The following is a 17,933-nucleotide window of genomic DNA, read 5'->3' as shown; positions in this document are numbered from 1 at the left end:
TACTGAAAGTACGGTACAGATTTGATGCATTTAAGGGTCCATGCCAAAAGACTACGTGTGCCTGTCTTGGATGTTGGTTGTTTTGATAAAAAAAAAAAGAGCAAAACAGAAAATCTTTTATATTTTTTTATATATATATTTTATATTTCTAACAACCATTTTAACAGACTGCTGGGATAGGCTCCAGCTTCCCTGTGACCCTTCATTGGATTAAGTGGTTAGGATAATAAATAAATCAATGAAAGAATGAACCATTATAACAAACGTCACATCTTCATGTTGAGACTTAACTTGGTTTCTTTTAAAATAGGAACATTGTTTCTATTATATTTACGATAAAAAGTTTAAAAGTGTCACACTGTACATTGCTTTTGTAGTTTTATTTACATCTTTGTTGATTGTCACATCTATGACTAGAAATGAACATATTTTTCCTGGCTTCGACTGTCTTTGGAACATCTGCAGTGCCCCTCTGTGACATAATGGTACGATCCTAGTCTGCCCTCTCATGTGATTGTCTGCATGGTTGACGTCGCTAAAGCCACACTTTGTCCAGGCAGCAGCTTGGAGACGACCCCACGCAGCCGATGGATGGTGGACGATACGTTGTGGTGTTCCAGGGACATGTCGTGATAACACTGAAAATGATTAGTTTCTTTCATCACCTGCTGAACTGCAGAGCACTGCGCTGAACTGAAGTCGTCAGACCACTTTTCTAGTTTGCGTCAGTCCATCTGAGATAACTTCGTGTTACCATTTACGGCTGCTTTGACTTTGCATGGTGGAGTTTTAACTTGGACTTGCAGGCACAGCGCTGAAATGTGGCAAAATCCTTCACAATGATGTTGGTTATGAATGCAGTGACACCTGAAGGATCAAAGGTCATGCATATCCGGTATTGGTTTTCAGCCTTGTCACTTGCATACAGAGATTTCTCCAGATTAGCAGAATCCTTTGATGATATTATGACTGTTGATGATAAAATCTCTAAATTCCTGCAACTGCTGGACTACTCACTGATGCGGTTGTTCACAAAGTGGTGAACCTCACCCCATGAACGCATCTTTTTCTACCCAATCATGACACCCAGCTGTTTCCAATGAACCAGTTTACCAGTGACATAATACAACTGGTGTTTTTTTTTTGTTTAATTTTCCTCAACTAGCGTTTCTGGATTGTGTTGCAGGCCACAAATTCATGAGTGAATATTGGAAAAAAAAAAAAAGAATTGATCACTTTAAACCAGGGGTCACCAACTCCGGTCCTGATTGGCTACCATCCTGCAGGTTTTATTGTTTTCCAGGTACAACACACCTGACCCAAACCAATGGCTCATTAACAGGCAGGTGCAGAAGATGACAACAAGTTCTTGGAGAACCTTTTCACTTGGATCAAATGTGTTGTACCAGGGAAACACTAAAACCTGCAGGATGGTAGCCCTCCAGGACTGGAGTTGGTGACCCCTGCTTTAAACATTAAACTGGATTTGCACATCATTGTATTTCGTTTTATTTTACACAGCGTTCCAACTTCATTGTAACTGTAAACAGCAGCTACATCCGTCATCCACGAGGCTGCATACGAGGCTCTATACGATGACATCACTGCAAGAGCAGTGATGTCATCAGCAAAAATGACATCACTGCTTTTGCTTCATGTATGCACATGAAGCAAAAAGATCATTCCACAGCTACATCTGTTCCACCACACCTCTAAAAGGTCCCAACAAGCATCTTTTATTGGTGACGTTACCAGCAGTGGTTCAGCTGCTGCAACACCAACTTCTCCCGGCTCCATGGTGTCGGTCCAGCTGGGTGAACCTGAATGTCACTTTCACAACCATGCTGCTGCCATCAGACACTGATGGTTCCACAACTGCAGAGTTTCTCTTGCATGAGCACGGGTTTGCTTCAAGAAATTGCTTTAAGTCAATTGTGCAAGTACGAAATGAGTAAAGTCAGATGTGGAAACAGCTACAGTTCCTCTTTTTTAGGCTTTTGGACTTAATGAAGATGATGCAATTAGAAATTCTTTCTTTGGACCTTAAGTTTAAACAAAGAAATAAAGCGATGAATCTTCAACCACCTGCTGTCTTTAGTTTCCTCATTCCATGTGCGTCCCAGTTTATTTTAAAGACTGCCGGTTCCCTCTGCTGCTTCCCATCAGGTCCCACCTTTCAGCTGCAGATCTGCTCTGTGTGATGTAGCTCTACACTCCCGCCTCTTGATTTCTCTCCGTTTACTGCGGGACGGACACACTGTGTTACTGATCTGTACGTGCTCACACTGCTCCTCCTCTCAGTTCATCAGTTTAAAAAACAAGTGAAAAATGGGGAAAATTAACGGGTGCCTCAAATGCCTTTTTATCTTCTTCAATGTGCTGTTTGCGGTAAGTTTCAACACTTATTCTGACTTTTTTTTTTTACTTTAGTAGTTGATTTTTGAAGACTTTTTCCTTGTTTTGTTGAAATTAAAAACTGAAAAAAATGAAACTTAATTTTAATCATGAGGAAGATTAATTCTTTTGGAAATATTAAAGAAAAATATGCGAGAAGTAAAAAAAAAAAAAAAAAAAGGTAATTTTTCAGGATTTTTACTTTCAGGAAATAATGAGAGCAAAAAATAAACTTATAAGACGAAGATTAATTTAAAAAAAAATTTATGTAAAAGTACAAATATTTTATGTAAAAAAAAATCTGAATATGTGGAAATATGTTAAAATGTTTTGAATAATCAGTTTTTTTGTCCAGAAACAGCAAGTTAACATTTTATTCACTGATGCTCAGCAAACAGTCACTTCCAGTACAAGTAAAGTGAAAGAAAAAAAATAGAAAAATGGGTGGGTATCTAGTTGCAGCCCTCCCATCGACCCCCCCTCTTTACTGCTTTCATGAATCTGATCGTCGTCGGCTGAAGACGAGTTTTCAGCTCTGATGGAGCTGAAGAGAAAAATAAGAAAGTTAATGTAATAAGGAGGAAATGTCCAGACGCCATTTACAGCCTGAAGTACGACAATGAGCAAAACAAAACCAAAAGTTCCTTTAAATAAAAGAAAAACATTTTTTTCCCTTCAGCATCAGTTTTTGTGCTTTTCATACTCAGAGTTCAAAGTATTTATTTTTTACTTTCTGTGTGTTTGATGAGTCTTCACAGAAGCCAGAACATCTCAGAATTTAATTAATTTCTTTTTTTGTGTGTGTGAGCTGTGTTGTTTTTCTGGGTCTGCAGCAGATCTGATCACATCTCAGCTCCACAGCAGATTTTTAGCTCTTTGTCTCCTTCATGTGGATGTTTGTTGAAATGAAAGACAGAAAAACCCCTGTAGGTAGAGACTCATGTCCGGTCTGGATGAGACGATAAGCCAGATCCACTAGCCTGGAGATCAGCTCTCTGTCATTCATACAGGAGATTTAAAACACAACAAATATTTAGCAACAATGAGTAAAACATAATAAAAATATATAGTAACTGGAGTTGAAATTTATGCTGATTTATACAGCTTTATTCTAAAGAAAAATTTAAGCTGTTTATTGTCAGAAAATAATAAAATAAAATAAAGTAAAATTGTAAGACACAATTTAAATCAATGATTTAATTTAAAAGATATAAAAGATAAGATAAAATTAGGTTTTTAAATTTTTATTTCAAAGATAAAAAAAAATTAAAGTAAACAAAAAGAAAAAACCATTAAATATAAGTGAACCAAACATAAATAAAAATAAAGAATAAACAAAAATGAAAACAAACAAAAAATAAAATAAAATATAAACAAATATCAAATTAAATATTTAAAATCTTTTATAGAAAATATGGCAAAAATAATAAATGTATTATTAATTTATAGATTTAAATATCTATAAATACAAAGTATTTGTAGTCAGAATGGAAATACTTTTTTAATTTGTGTTAGAAAAGGGTTTAAAAGGAAGCTAGTTCTTATCAAATCATTTGATGTCCCATCAACTTGTTTTTATACAGGATCCACACACATAAAGACAAACTGTAAAATACACACTATCTGTTGTTTTCCTGCTGTAGTAATCTGTAGTAATTTACATTGAACAGAAATAGTGTTAATTATAGTTAATTAACCCCACAAATTATAGTTAATTATATTCTTTATATATAATTTTACCTCATATATGGTGTTAAAAGACTTAAATAACAAACAGATGCAAATGACTAGATCCAGTCAGCGTATTGAACCACGCTGAGGGAAAGTTTCTGTTAAATCCTTTATGTTCCAGTGAAAGCTAAACAAATGAAATGCTTTGTCTCCAGATCGTCGGATGTGTGCTGATGTATTTGGCTGTGAAGGCGACCGCCATCAGCATCTCGGTGAGCAAGAACGTCGCTGCTGAATCTTTTAGGATTTGCTGCACGTTTATTCACGTTTTACATCGCTGTAATGACATTTCAGGGGTTTAATTAAACTTTTTATGACTCATCTTGTCAAAAATGTTCAAATTCAGGACTTGTTTGTCAATAAAAATGATGCCTTCATGGGTTAAAATGGCTGAGATAAATATACAGGTAAGCCCTGCAGCTTCCTTCAGCTGCAACCTCCTCCCATCCCAGTGCCGCCCACAGCTTCCCAGGCTCTTACTGGCTGAAGACCCCATGACAGCTGTTCAGCATCAAAACTGGATTCAGGGGGAAAAAAACTCCAAACATGAAACTCTGAACCCCTCCAGGAATTCATGAAACTGTTGAACTTGAGCCAAGTGAACCTCATCGTTCCTCCAGCAGCAGATTTCCTGTAAAAGGGTTCGCTTGGAAGAACAACACTCAAGTCTGATGTTACGCAACAACTGGAAATTCAAGAGCGTGTCTGATTGTCTTACTTTAACCACAAACTCTACAAAAACAGCTCCTCGGAGATTTCTACAATAAGTTTCTGTTTAGAGAAGTTTGGTCAGAGTTATGAAAGGTTGAAATCAAACAAAAGCATCTGGTTTGCATTTGAGTTCATCAGGACCATGCATTACATAACATCTGCAGCAGAGGATCTGCCGTGCTAGGCAGCACTCCAGATGTGTTGGAAGCTCCGATTCCTTTATTTGATGCAGAACAGATGCAGTTGGAGGAGACCCCTCCAATCCGTCCTTGCCAGCCTAACAACCAGGAGAGCTCTAAGTGCTGCACAGTGCAAGCTTGTCTCATTGTTTTCAGCAAATCAACTTTTCTCTCCACTTTTGTTGGATGGTTTCCAAAACAAGTAATCAAATTTTCCATTCTGCATTCAGACATTCAGTCACCATTATGTTGGATTTAATGTTCTTAAGTGGCTGAAACATGAAACTCACAAGGGAGTTGACCCTAAATGTGGTGAAAAATGATGTTTTTGCATGAAATTTAACTCCGTTTTTCCAATTTGTGAAGTTCTTTTCTAATAAACAATAACGTCATCTTGCCTTACAAGAGCTTTTTTCCCAGTTGGCCATGATGCTTTTTCTCATAATAACCTAAATGTAACTGGAAAGAAGAGTAGAGCCAAGAAAGATTGTTTCAGTTTGACCAAAACTGGACTTTAAATTGCAGGTTAATGTGATAATCTATCCAAGATGGTACAAAGCTCTCAAATCTGGACTGGTCACTTTGTTAGGTCTACCTTGCCTGTACTGGGATAGATCCCCATTTTTCCTCAAGAGCTTCAATCTTGGTGTCACAGACTTAACAAGGTGCTCAGTTCTGTGTAGATTTTGCTTAGTGTCAACATGAAGCATCACACAGTTACTGCTCGTCCATGATGAGAATCTCCCGTTCCACCTCATCACCATGAGAATCTCCCGTTCCACCTCATCACCATGAGAATCTCCCGTTCCACCTCATCACCATGAGAATCTCCCCTTCCACCTCATCACCATGAGAATCTCCCGTTCCACCTCATCACCATGAAAATCTCCCGTTCCACCTCATCATGATGAGAATCTCCCGTTCCACCTCATCACCATGAGAATCTCCCATTCCACCTCATCACCATGAGAATCTCCCGTACCGTATCAAGATGACAATCTCCCGTTCCACGTCATCATGATGAGAATCTCCCGTTCCACCTCATCACCATGAGAATCTCCCGTTCCACCTCATCATGATGAGAATCTCCCGTTCCACCTCATCATGATGAGAATCTCCCGTTCCACCACATCATAATGAGAATCTCCCGTTCCACCACATCATGATGAGAATCTCCCGTTCCACCTCATCACCATGAGAATCTCCCATTCCACCTCATCACCATGAGAATCTCCCGTTCCACTACATCAAGATGACAATCTCCTGTTCCACGTCATCATGATGAGAATCTCCTGTTCCATCTCATCACCATGAGAATCTCCCGTTCCACCTCATCACCATGAGAATCTCCCGTTCCACCTCATCACCATGAGAATCTCCCGTTCCACCTCATCATGATGAGAATCTCCCCTTCCACCTCATCATGATGAGAATATCCCGTTCCACCTCATCACCATGAGAATCTCCCGTTCCACCTCATCATGATGAGAATCTCCCGTTCCACCTCATCATGATGAGAATCTCCCGTTCCACCACATCATAATGAGAATCTCCCGTTCCACCTCATCACCATGAGAATCTCCCATTCCACCTCATCACCATGAGAATCTCCCGTTCCACTACATCAAGATGACAATCTCCTGTTCCACGTCATCATGATGAGAATCTCCTGTTCCATCTCATCATGATGAGAATCTCCCCTTCCACCTCATCATGATGAGAATCTCCCGTTCCACCTCATCACCATGAGAATCTCCCGTTCCACCTAATCACCATGAGAATCTCCCATTCCACCTCATCACCATGAGAATCTCCCGTACCGTATCAAGATGACAATCTCCCGTTCCACCTCATCACCATGAGAATCTCCCGTTCCACCTCATCATGATGAGAATCTCCCGTTCCACCTCATCATGATGAGAATCTCCCGTTCCACCTCATCATGATGAGAATCTCCCGTTCCACCACATCATAATGAGAATCTCCCGTTCCACCTCATCACCATGAGAATCTCCCATTCCACCTCATCACCATGAGAATCTCCCGTTCCACTACATCAAGATGACAATCTCCCGTTCCACGTCATCATGATGAGAATCTCCTGTTCCATCTCATCACCATGAGAATCTCCCGTTCCACCTCATCACCATGAGAATCTCCCGTTCCACCTCATCACCATGAGAATCTCCCGTTCCACCTCATCATGATGAGAATCTCCCCCTCCACCTCATCATGATGAGAATCTCCCGTTCCCGTTCCGTTCCACCTCATCACCATGAGAATCTCCCGTTCCACCTAATCACCATGAGAATCTCCCATTCCACCTCATCACCATGAGAATCTCCCGTACCGTATCAAGATGACAATCTCCCGTTCCACGTCATCATGACGAGAATCTCCCGTTCCACCTCATCATGATGAGAATCTCCCGTTCCACCTCATCACCATGAGAATCTCCCGTTCCACCTCATCATGATGAAAATCTCCCGTCCACCTCATCACCATGAGAATCTCTCGTTCCACCTCATCACCATGAGAATCTCCCGTTCCACCTAATCACCATGAGAATCTCCCATTCCACCTCATCACCTTGAGAATCTCTCGTTCCACCTCATCATGATGAGAATCTCCCGTTCCACCTCATCATGATGAGAATCTCCCTTTCCACCTCATCACCATGAGAATCTCCCGTTCCACCACATCATGATGACAATCTCCCGTTCCACCTCATCACCATGAGAATCTCCCGTTCCACCTCATCACCATGAAAATCTCCCGTTCCACCTCATCATGATGAGAATCTCCCGTTCCACCTCATTATGATGAGAATCTCCCGTTCCACCTCATCACCATGAGAATCTCCCGTTCCACCTCATCATAATGAGAATCTCCCGTTCCACCTCATCACCATGAGAATCTCCCGTTCCACCTCATCACCATGAGAATCTCCCGTTCCACCTCATCACCATGAGAATCTCTTGTTCCACCTCATCATGATGAGAATCTCCCATTCCACCTCATCACCATGAGAATCTCCCGTTCCACTACATCAAGATGAGAATCTCCCGTTCCACGTCATCATGATGAGAATCTCCCGTTCCACCTCATCACCATGATAATCTCGCGTTCCACCTCATCACCATGAGAATCTCCCGTTCCACCTCATCATGATGAGAATCTCCCGTTCCACCTCATCACCATGAGAATCTCCCGTTCCACCTCATCACCATGTGAATCTGCCGTTCCACCACATCACCATGAGAATCTCCCGTTCCACCTCATCATGATGAAAATCTCCCGTTCCACCTCATCACCATGAGAATATCCCGTTCCACCTCATCACCATGAAAATCTCCCGTTCCACCACATCATGATGAGAATCTCCCGTTCCACCACATCACGATGAAAATCTCCCGTTCCACCTCATCACCATGAGAATCTCCCGTTCCACCTCATCACCATGAGAATCTCCCGCTCCACCTCATCACCATGAGAATCTCCCGCTCCACCTCATCATTATGAGAATCTCCCGTTCCACTTCATCATTATGAGAATCTCCCGTTCCACCTCATTATGATGAGAATCTCCCGTTCCACCTCATCACCATGAGAATCTCCCGCTCCACCTCATCACAATGAGAATCTCCCGCTCCACCTCATCATTATGAGAATCTCCCGTTCCACTTCATCATGATGAGAATCTTCCGTTCCACCTCATCATGATGAGAATCCCTCGTTCCACCTCATCACCATGAGAATCTCCCGTTCCACCTCATCATGATGAGAATCTCCCGTTCCACCTCATCATGATGAGAATCTCTCGTTCCACCTCATCATGATGAGAATCTCCCGTTCCACCTCGTCATGATGAGAATCTCTCGTTCCACCTCATCATGATGAGAATCTCCCGTTCCACCTCATCACCATGAGAATCTCTTTGAAACCCATTCCACTAGCAGCAGCCTGAAGCGTTGATCCAAGGCAAGATGAATGAATTTTTTCATGATGTTTCCAGCAGACAGAAAAACTGTCCATCCATTTTGTGCGTTGAGAAAAAAGTGACTTTAGTCGCATGTGTCTAAATTTAGAGTGTATTTTTGTTTTGTCTCAAGTCAACTGACCAATTGTTTCTCACCATGCCTTTCAAAATAAATGTCCCTTACTTTTTTCAACATAAATTAGTGTCAGCAGCACAGAGATGAAGATGTGACTCAGTTGTTTTGCACCGTGGTAATTTAAGCGCTTGTATTGTTCTGTCTTCACTGAGCAGATCACGTCTTTCGGAGGTCCAGGCCTGGGTTGGCTTTGGGTGATTGCCATCGGGGTCCTCGGCATTTCCTGCCTGGGAATCTTTGCTGCCGCCTCCGAGAAGATCCTCATCCTCAAACTAGTATGTAGAAGTCTGCAAGACCTGTACAGACACAAAAATAATGATACTGCACCATACACAGAAAATCCACAAAGAAAAGCCATGGTTATCGTCAATGGTGGTTTCTGTACAGTTTGCAGGTTTCATGGGACTGGGAATGCTCATCATGCTCATCTTTGGAATTGTTGTGGCTGTCATAAGAAACAAGGTAATGTCTCTGTCTGGCTTCCTGCTGAATGAAATGAATGAATGAAATGAAAAATACTTTATTAATCTCCAAAGGGAAATTCAATATTGTAGTATATAATAATCATTAATTTGAGGAGGTCTTGTTCCTGATGGCTGCTGGTAGGAATGATCTTCCGTATCTTTCAGTCTTGCATCGGACCTGAAGAAGCCTCTCACTGAACATTCTCTGGTTCTGATGCTACTACCCCAGCAGATGCTGCAAAGCTGACTGCACTCTCCACAACAGACTTATAGAAGATATGCAACATCTTGGTGCAGATGTTAAACCATCTCAGCTTCCTTAAGAAGTACAGTCTGCTCTGACCTTTCTTGTAGATGTAGTCAGTGTTGCATTTCCAGTCCAGTTTGTTGTCCAGCTGAACTCCAAGATACTTGTATTCCTCCACCACCTCCACCTCCTCTCCCAGGATGGAAACAGTGCTTTGTTTATTCTTCTTCCTCCTGAAGTCAACAATCATCTCTTTTGTTTTGCTGCTATTTAATATGAGATGATTGTCACCGCACCATTTAACAAACTGACTGACCAGTTCTCTGTACTCTGCTTCTTGTCCATCCCTGATACACCCCACAACTGCAGAGTCATCAGAGTATTTCTGCAGATGACAGGACTCAGAGTTGTACTGGAAGTCTGAGGTGTACAGAGTGAAGAGGAATGGCCAGAGTACAGTTCCTTGTGGTGCACCAGTGCTGCTGACCTCCATCTCAGACACACAACCTTTCAGTCTCACAAACTCTGTTCCTTCTTAAATGTTTGCCTACCTGTAAAAAAAAAGTGCTTTTTGTCATTTGTCATTAACTAAACTTGTAATTTAATAACGCATCAAATATGGACAGACTGGAACCTACATGTTTAAAAAAACTATCTAATTATGATTGTAGTTATTTTATTTGTTAATTTATTTAGAAAATATTGAAAATCTTACATACTTCACCTTTAATTCGTTTTAGTTTTGTCGTTATTATCTCCTTCCTGCAAACCATAGAGACCTGGAAACTCTGTAGGTTTGAAAAGGTGATGAATGAACTGAATGGACCCAGACAAACATGTTGTAACTTAAATAAAGCCTTTTGTTAAAGTCTGAGAGAACATTTGCTTCAGATGAAGAAGCAATAAGAACACGTGCTTCAGCATTTACAAGATCATCTGGAAAATTTTGGATGATTTTAAAAAAAATACTGTAAGCGCATGTAGATGCTTTGAACGCCCCTCTCCTCGGTTTTGACCTCAGTCTGGCCCTCTTTGGTCTGAATCTCAGTCTGGACCTCCTTGGTCTGGTCCTCGGTCTGGACCTTGGTATGGACCTCCTTGGTCTGCACCTTAGTCTTGACTGAAGTGTGGTCTTTGGTGTGGCCCTCAGTGTGGACCTCGGTCTTGATCTTGGCCTGGTCCTTAGTCTGGACCTCGGTCTGGACCTCCTACGTCTGGTCCTCAATCTGGACCTTGGTCTGGATCTCCTCGGTGTGGACCTTGTTGTGGACCTTGGTTTGGACTTTTGTGTGGACCTCGGTCTTTAACTTTGGTCTGGAACTCTTCAGTCTGGTCCTCAAGCTGTACATCCTTGGTGTGGACCTCGGTCTGGAACTTGGTATGGACCTCAGTCCAGTCCTTGGTGTGAACCTCGGTCTAGTCCTCTTTCTAGACATCGGTCGGGACCTCCTCGGTCTGGTACTCGGTCTGGATCTTGGTCTTGATCTCGGTCTGGTCCTTAGTGTGGACCTCGGTCTGGACCTAATTGTGTATTAGTAATGATAAGTTACAGAGAACTATAAACAGGTAAAGCCCAGACTTGGTCCAGTCTTGCAAACATTTTTGTTGCCTCAGTGTTTTCTATGCACTTTGGTGAATATGTTGTCACTTCAAAACATGCATTTTAAATAAACTTGATCTGACATCCACATTCCACCAACCTTGAACCTAACACTGATGTTTCTCACTTTGTAGGTGGCTGAGGGCTTTAAGGCCGCCTCCAGTGAATACATAAAGCCCATCATGGAGGCTCAAGAAACACAAGCCATGCTTGAGGAGCTGCAGCGATCCGTAATGTTCTTTTTAATTTTCACTTTTATCAAGCTAGGCATGGCATTGACCTCAGTAGATCAGTTTGCATGAAAGTGTAAATACATTTTGCACAGATGGGATCTTTAAAGTGATAGCTGTAATGGTATGTGAAGAAAGCAGTACAGTCATGTCGAAAGCCAGATTCTGCTGGTGACCAGTCCCACCTGTTGAAAGTTGTGCTCTCTTGTTGGTTGCAGGCCTACTGCTGTGGAGTCGTGAGTGCTGAGGACTGGGGTACAAACATCCCCGATTCCTGCGAATGCAGTTCTTACGGTATTTCCACTGGATGTAAATCCCTACCACAGGTACATTTGAGAAAATTGATTTTGTCAAAGAAACTTTTAATAACTAAATATACAGAACACCCGAATGGTCAAAAAATGGAAAAAAAGAAAATATTTTGAAGCTGCATTGTTGTCCAGGGAGTGTTCAAGATAAAAAATTGTTTGCAATGCATTGAGCAGTATCTCTGACACTTCGCTTTGTAAAATTTTATAATTAAATTTAACTGAATTAGTGAAATGGCTGCCCAAGCTGCCTGCTTTTTCCCACTGTCCCTGAAACAACATCAGTTCAGCTACCACCATAATGGGAGTAGTTATTTTATACTCCAGATACTTTAAGTGGTTCCAGAAGTCTTTCAACCTTGTTACCATTTAGCATTTCCAATCAAACAAACAAACAAATGCCACTAATTGTGCTAGCATTGAATCAAACGTCAGTGTGTAGAGAAAGACCATCTAGTTTCCATTTATTTTTTAAACATTTTGAGATTTTCTGCCAGGGACAAACATGCAAAACTCAAATTTGAAGACTGTTTCCTTAGTTTTGCCGCCACACCAGCTGTAAAATTCAGGCTTACGTTGAGTGTTGCAGGCTCACTACTTGATGACCAAACGGTCCACTGGCCCTCCATACTACGTGGTTTGGGATAGCCAAATATGCCAGAGCGAGAATGCCTAAATGGGGGTTTGGTGTATAGGGGGCAGTTTGGGATTTGACTTTTGCGTATGAGGTGAGAACCCTCTGAGCTTTAAAACGGCACCGCCAGTATTAGTTGATAAGTAACACCTAATACGAACCACAAAAGAAGACAGTACACATTTACAAAATGGCTGTGTCTCAGTTTAGAGTTGATGCACTTTGGATTGCCGGTTTGTCGGCAACATACATCACAGTTATGCTCCAAGTGATGTCCTATTTGGAAGGAGCCTCTTAATCTGCCTGACAAATCCCCCTTTGGCATGCAGTGGAGGCTACTGGTGGTGGATCCTTCACCACCTCATGTCTCCCATAAGTCACTTCACACAACATGAGGGTGAATGAGCAGCAGTCGAGTGTGGAGGAGCAGCTATGCATAGTAGCTATGCATGGACCATGAAATCATGCTATATTTTATATTAATGGATTTTTAAGTGATCACTTACATGCCAAATGGCTTTTTATTTGAAGGAATACGTTAATGAAAAGAAAACTTTGACTTTTGTCATATCTCCAGTTGCTAGGCAACAGGGGGCTGCAGAACAATGGTAGCGGTAGAACACAGGTGTCAAACTCCAGTCCTCGAGGGCCGGTATCCTGCAGGTTTTTGTTGTCTCCATGCTCCAACACACCTCACAAGTTCATAATTATGTTGACAAGAAGCTGCGGGGTCCATTTGATTTGAGTCAGCTGTGTTGAAAGAGGGAAACAACAAAAACCTGCCGGATACCGGCACTCCAGGACTGGAGTTTGACACCCCTGCGGTAGAATGTCTCATTTTAGAAATGCCAAGCTGCCACAGGAGCCAGAACTACGTAGGAGATTCCATGGCCGACTTAGCGAGAGCATTCTGAAGCGCACAACCTGAACTGAGACTCAGTATTTGTTGAAGTAGTTACCTGTAGTTCAGTCATCGCTGCACCTGCGACCACAGGCCTATGAAGCATTTTGGCCACTGACAGCCACCATCCATGTGTGCGTAATTTCTATGTCCATCTTTACCACTAGATGTCAGTAGTTGACGTGTACAAGTAAAGTCTGATCAATAAAGTGTAGTTCTGACACAATGTACCTGGTTAATATAAAGTATTCGACCTGACAGTTCACATGACTAGAAATATAGAAAAAGCCGAGGCATTTCAAGCTGATTTCAACATTTTTCTGTTGCTTTTCCCACAGGGACACACCGGGCCAAAAAGGATCTATTCTCGGGTATTCCATCAATCATCGAGCCTGCAGAGGTGTATAATCCAGGTGCCATAAAGTAAAAGTCCAGTCCGACAGCTGTTGCAACCAGTCACTAAACCAGCTGAATTTTATACGCTCAGCTCCAAAGCAAGTGGATAAGCCTGTTTGTGAAAACACCTGTTCAAAATGCACAAGTAAATCCAAAGACATGGTAGGACTTGTGCTTTATGGCACCTGGATTATTCACCTCTACCAGCCAGTACTTCCAAACATCCATACGGCTTTTCTATCCTGTTTCCAGTTCATGAGTCTACTTTCTCTTTTCATGCAGTCCTGTGGGGACACCATCTTTTCACTGGTGGACATTGTCTTCAAAGTTTGTCTGGGCATCTTATTTGGATTTGCCGTCACTGCAGTAAGCTTCCCCTCATTTTATGTCATTTTTTTTTAAATCTTCTGTGACTGTACTGTTAAAAATATCATCAGTTCCTGTTGTAAAGCTCAGATCATGATAATGAACAAAGTGGAAATAGTACTTGCTCTCTAGATCAGGACTGATAGTGTGTAAGGCCTGTTCTCTGGTAACTTAACTCAAAATTTCCCAATAAAATTTAAGACAAAACAAATTACTCAAAAATATTATATTGCCCCCCATGATGGAAGTGGTCCAGTGGTAACATTTAACATTTGAAATATTCTTTGTTGCTTTGAGATTAAGTATGTAATACCATCAAATAATAAGATATATATGTATCTGAGGTGTGTTCCAGAAGGAACACACCTGACTCAGACAAGCTCTGCATATGTCTGCTAAATATGCATTGTTTTGAATCAGGTGTGTTGCAGCAGGGACACTTGGAAAACCTGCAGGACACCAGTCCTCGATAACCTGGATTGGGGATTACTGCTCTAACCACCTGTCTGTCTTCTTGTCTTAAAGCTGCTGGGCCTGCTGATCACCCTCCTCATGATCCATCAGGTCAATCGTCATGACGGTGCAGGAGGTCCCTCCATTGCTATGAAGGGCTACTGAAGTTAACCCTTTCATTTCTGCACTGTAACAAGAGGATAAAGTGGTTTAACCTCAACCTCTTCTTTATTTCCTTTTTTTGTATAATGTACCTTTAAGAGTGATGGGAATCAACGAGGGATTAATCAGTATGCTGCTGACAGATTCCTTTTGGGAGGAAAGGTTCTGCCTGATAGATTTATTTTGCTTTGGATTGTTAAAAACATATTGCTCTTATAAACAAACATTTCTTTTTTTTAAAAAAAAGATCTCTTTTGTGTTACCTGATGGAAAGCAGTATCTGTGATGTATTGTGGAGGCTTTTCTCTACGTCCAGCTGTGGCAGCGTTCAACCCGAGGAGTCCAAACAGGAGGGAGACGTTCCAAGTTCAAGTCGGTCAGAAACATTTCCATGTTAAAATGTCAGAATTAGAATCTAAAACCTTCTTAAAAACCACCAAGACCAAAGTTTATTAGGCAATGTAAATACTCAGGAGTCCACAGTATTAAATAAATAAAAAATTAAAACTACATCCTCAACTCCAGCAGGAAACTGGATCTTTCTGAGGAACCAAAGACGTTCTGTTAGGTTAAGGAATTCAAAGAACTTAGTGAAGTTGAGGAAAATCTCATCTTATGGAACTAAATTCTGTTTTTATTGTTCTAGTATGTGGAGAAATCTGGCTCATTTCTTATGTGTTAGAAATCAAAAAAGTCTGCAAACTTTCCAATCCAAAGCAGTCCAGTAAAATAAACTCATTCAGAGCCGCTTAGAGCCTTGTGAAAAATAGAAAAATTCTTTTCATAAAACGTTTCTCGTTTTTAAGAACCACTGTTTCATTTCAAGTCCAGGTTTTAAAATGGGGAAAATCATCACTAAAAATATGAAAACAGGATTTGTTTTCTTAAAATGGATGTCGATATTTTTGGAAAAATATGTTGAAAAACCAAACAAAGAAATTAAATTTGATATTTGTAGCACAGCCAGCAGGTTTGCTAGTGGTTAACCAAGGTTAGTAAAGTTACAAATTTGTTACTAGATTATAAAATCCCAATTTAATTTGTACTGGGTTGGGTCCAAACGGAAAACTTTAGTGTTTTATTTCTATTTTTACAATAATAACATTGCCATTAGGAAACACTGGTATAGGTACTGGGATATGGTCAGTAATCAGGACATTATTTTGGAAGGAAGTGGGATCCTCCTCGGGTTGAAACTTGTGTTATTTTGCATGTTTTCTGAAACTTTGTACGAGTATGTAAAGCACTTAAAGAGATAGTTTATATACTGTAGCTAAATCACAAAACCTGACACATTAAAGCTTGTTGTGATGGTTTTCAGAGGAAAAAGCCATGTGACAAACCAAATAACAGGGAACATTATTGGAATGTCAGCACTCATTCCTAGTAAACTCAAGAGATTAAAATCCACATGGTCTCAGTTGTATGTTTTTATTAAACATGATGCTCTCCAAAGCTTTTTGCATTTTACTGCAGCGTATGTTTAACTCTTGTGAACCCTTTAAGAAATTTTATCTGTATTTTCTTTCAAACCAAAAACTCAAAGAAAAATATTGACTTTTAGCTTAAAGCTTTCAAAGTTTAAAACATGTATAGGCTGAAGTGATGCTTTAGACATTTCTGTCCATAATAACATAAATATTTACACGTTCACAGCATTTTATCAGCAGAGGTAACCCAGCAGAAAGATGCCTTTATGGGCAGGTATGTGTGCAGGACAAGAAGCATGCTTTTCCTGAGGAGATCATGCAAATGCAGCTGCTCCTCTGCGATGTTGAGGAGCAGACAGATGTCTCTGTGTTGGTACTAATTGGAGGACTGAGAACAGGTGTGACACCTGGAGGCGGGAAACACCGAGGACAGCAGCAGGGAGGGACGATGGTAGCAGGAGCTAGATGTAAGTAAATATGTAGAAATTTTACACAATTTAGTTAGTATATGTAGTGTAATACGTAATGTAAATATTAATAAACAATAAGCCGTAAACTTTTTAATGCGTGACACGCAGCAGACGTGCGTTAAAACCGTGGAATGTACACCTGCTTCTTATACCAACCTAGTCCCGCAGAGGATTTTCTAACAAATGTTTATTTCTTTTTACAAAATAAGCTAAATATGCTGAAGGAAAGGAACTATTTTATGTTGGCCTCGACGTACAACAACCGGTTTCAAACCACCGCGCGTTTCTTTCATTTAACTCTGATTCAGATTAACAGCTGATCCGAATCAGTTGATTAACGCGTTGCTATGGTGACGCTCGCGCGCGCGCGTGTGTGCGCGTGCGCGTGTGTGCGCACGAAAATAATGCAGCCATTCGGCCTTCGATCAACACTGACCATGCTGTCTGTTTTTATTTATTTATTTAAACTTTTATTTGCTTTTTCATTCAATACAGTTAAAGAAATAGAGACTATTACTGGCCTAATTGACCTAAATTTGAAATGTCATTTTAAGTCCTGTAACTTGCAGCTTTCAGTCTGCAACATGTTACGGTACTTTTAACGTTTCAAAATGTTAATAGTATGCATTAATATCAAACAATAACCTCTGATGGGATCAGCCAGTTTTTATGCAGCAGAGGTAATTACATCCTAATCTGATTGCAGGTTGAAGCTGGATGCTGTATGAGGACCAAGCTTCGGCACAATAATAATAATAATAATAACGCATAAATGCTGTATAAAAACGTTTTAAATCAGAAAAACTACTAAATGTATGAAGTCTGCATGTCTGGTTACTTTTAACCTGAATGCTGCAGTTACCAGAAACTGCCACTAGATGGTGGCACACACCAGAAAACCCACTAAATGCTGCAGTTCCTACTTTATCTCTGATCTTTTTGATCTTATTCACTTTGAGGTCATATCGAAGTCAGTTTTCATTTTATATCTAATAAAGTGGACAGAAGCCACCATGGGTTGATGCTGGTTGAGAAGATGATAAAACATCATCCACCTGATGACTCAACATGCCAGAAGAGTTGATGGAATTGGATCCAGTGTTGCAGGAATCCTGTCGACTTTTTCAGTCCTGCTGATGCTCC

The 17,933-nt window shown here is 40.8% G+C and overlaps 1 protein-coding gene across 1 annotated transcript; it reads left to right on the top strand.

Moving 5' to 3' along the window:
* The first annotated feature begins 2,256 nt into the window (after nt 1–2,256).
* LOC306773309 (tetraspanin-8-like) lies at nt 2,257–16,300 on the top strand. Its single transcript, XM_079263098.1, has 9 exons — nt 2,257–2,388; nt 4,281–4,337; nt 9,285–9,404; nt 9,517–9,591; nt 11,575–11,670; nt 11,889–11,996; nt 13,852–13,884; nt 14,192–14,275; nt 14,801–16,300. Exons 1-9 carry the CDS (start codon nt 2,329–2,331, stop codon nt 14,891–14,893), a joined length of 726 nt encoding a protein of 241 aa, XP_079119224.1. The 5' UTR covers nt 2,257–2,328; the 3' UTR covers nt 14,894–16,300.
* The last annotated feature ends 1,633 nt before the right edge of the window (nt 16,301–17,933 follow it).

The sequence above is a fragment of the Telmatherina bonti genome, assembly GCF_933228915.1.
Source record: "Telmatherina bonti genome assembly, chromosome: 23".
Classification (NCBI taxonomy): Eukaryota; Metazoa; Chordata; class Actinopteri; order Atheriniformes; family Telmatherinidae; genus Telmatherina; species Telmatherina bonti.
This window is presented reverse-complemented; position numbering and strand designations above follow the sequence as displayed.

Excerpts from the sequence above, each read along its gene's own strand:
- LOC306773309 (XM_079263098.1), top strand. The coding sequence starts at position 2,329 with ATGGGGAAAATTAACGGGTGCCTCAAATGCCTTTTTATCTTCTTCAAT. Across the intron at positions 9,405-9,516 it reads AGATCCTCATCCTCAAACTA|TTTGCAGGTTTCATGGGACT; the intron begins GTATGTAGAAGT and ends GTTTCTGTACAG. Across the intron at positions 13,885-14,191 it reads CAAAAAGGATCTATTCTCGG|TCCTGTGGGGACACCATCTT; the intron begins GTATTCCATCAA and ends CTTTTCATGCAG.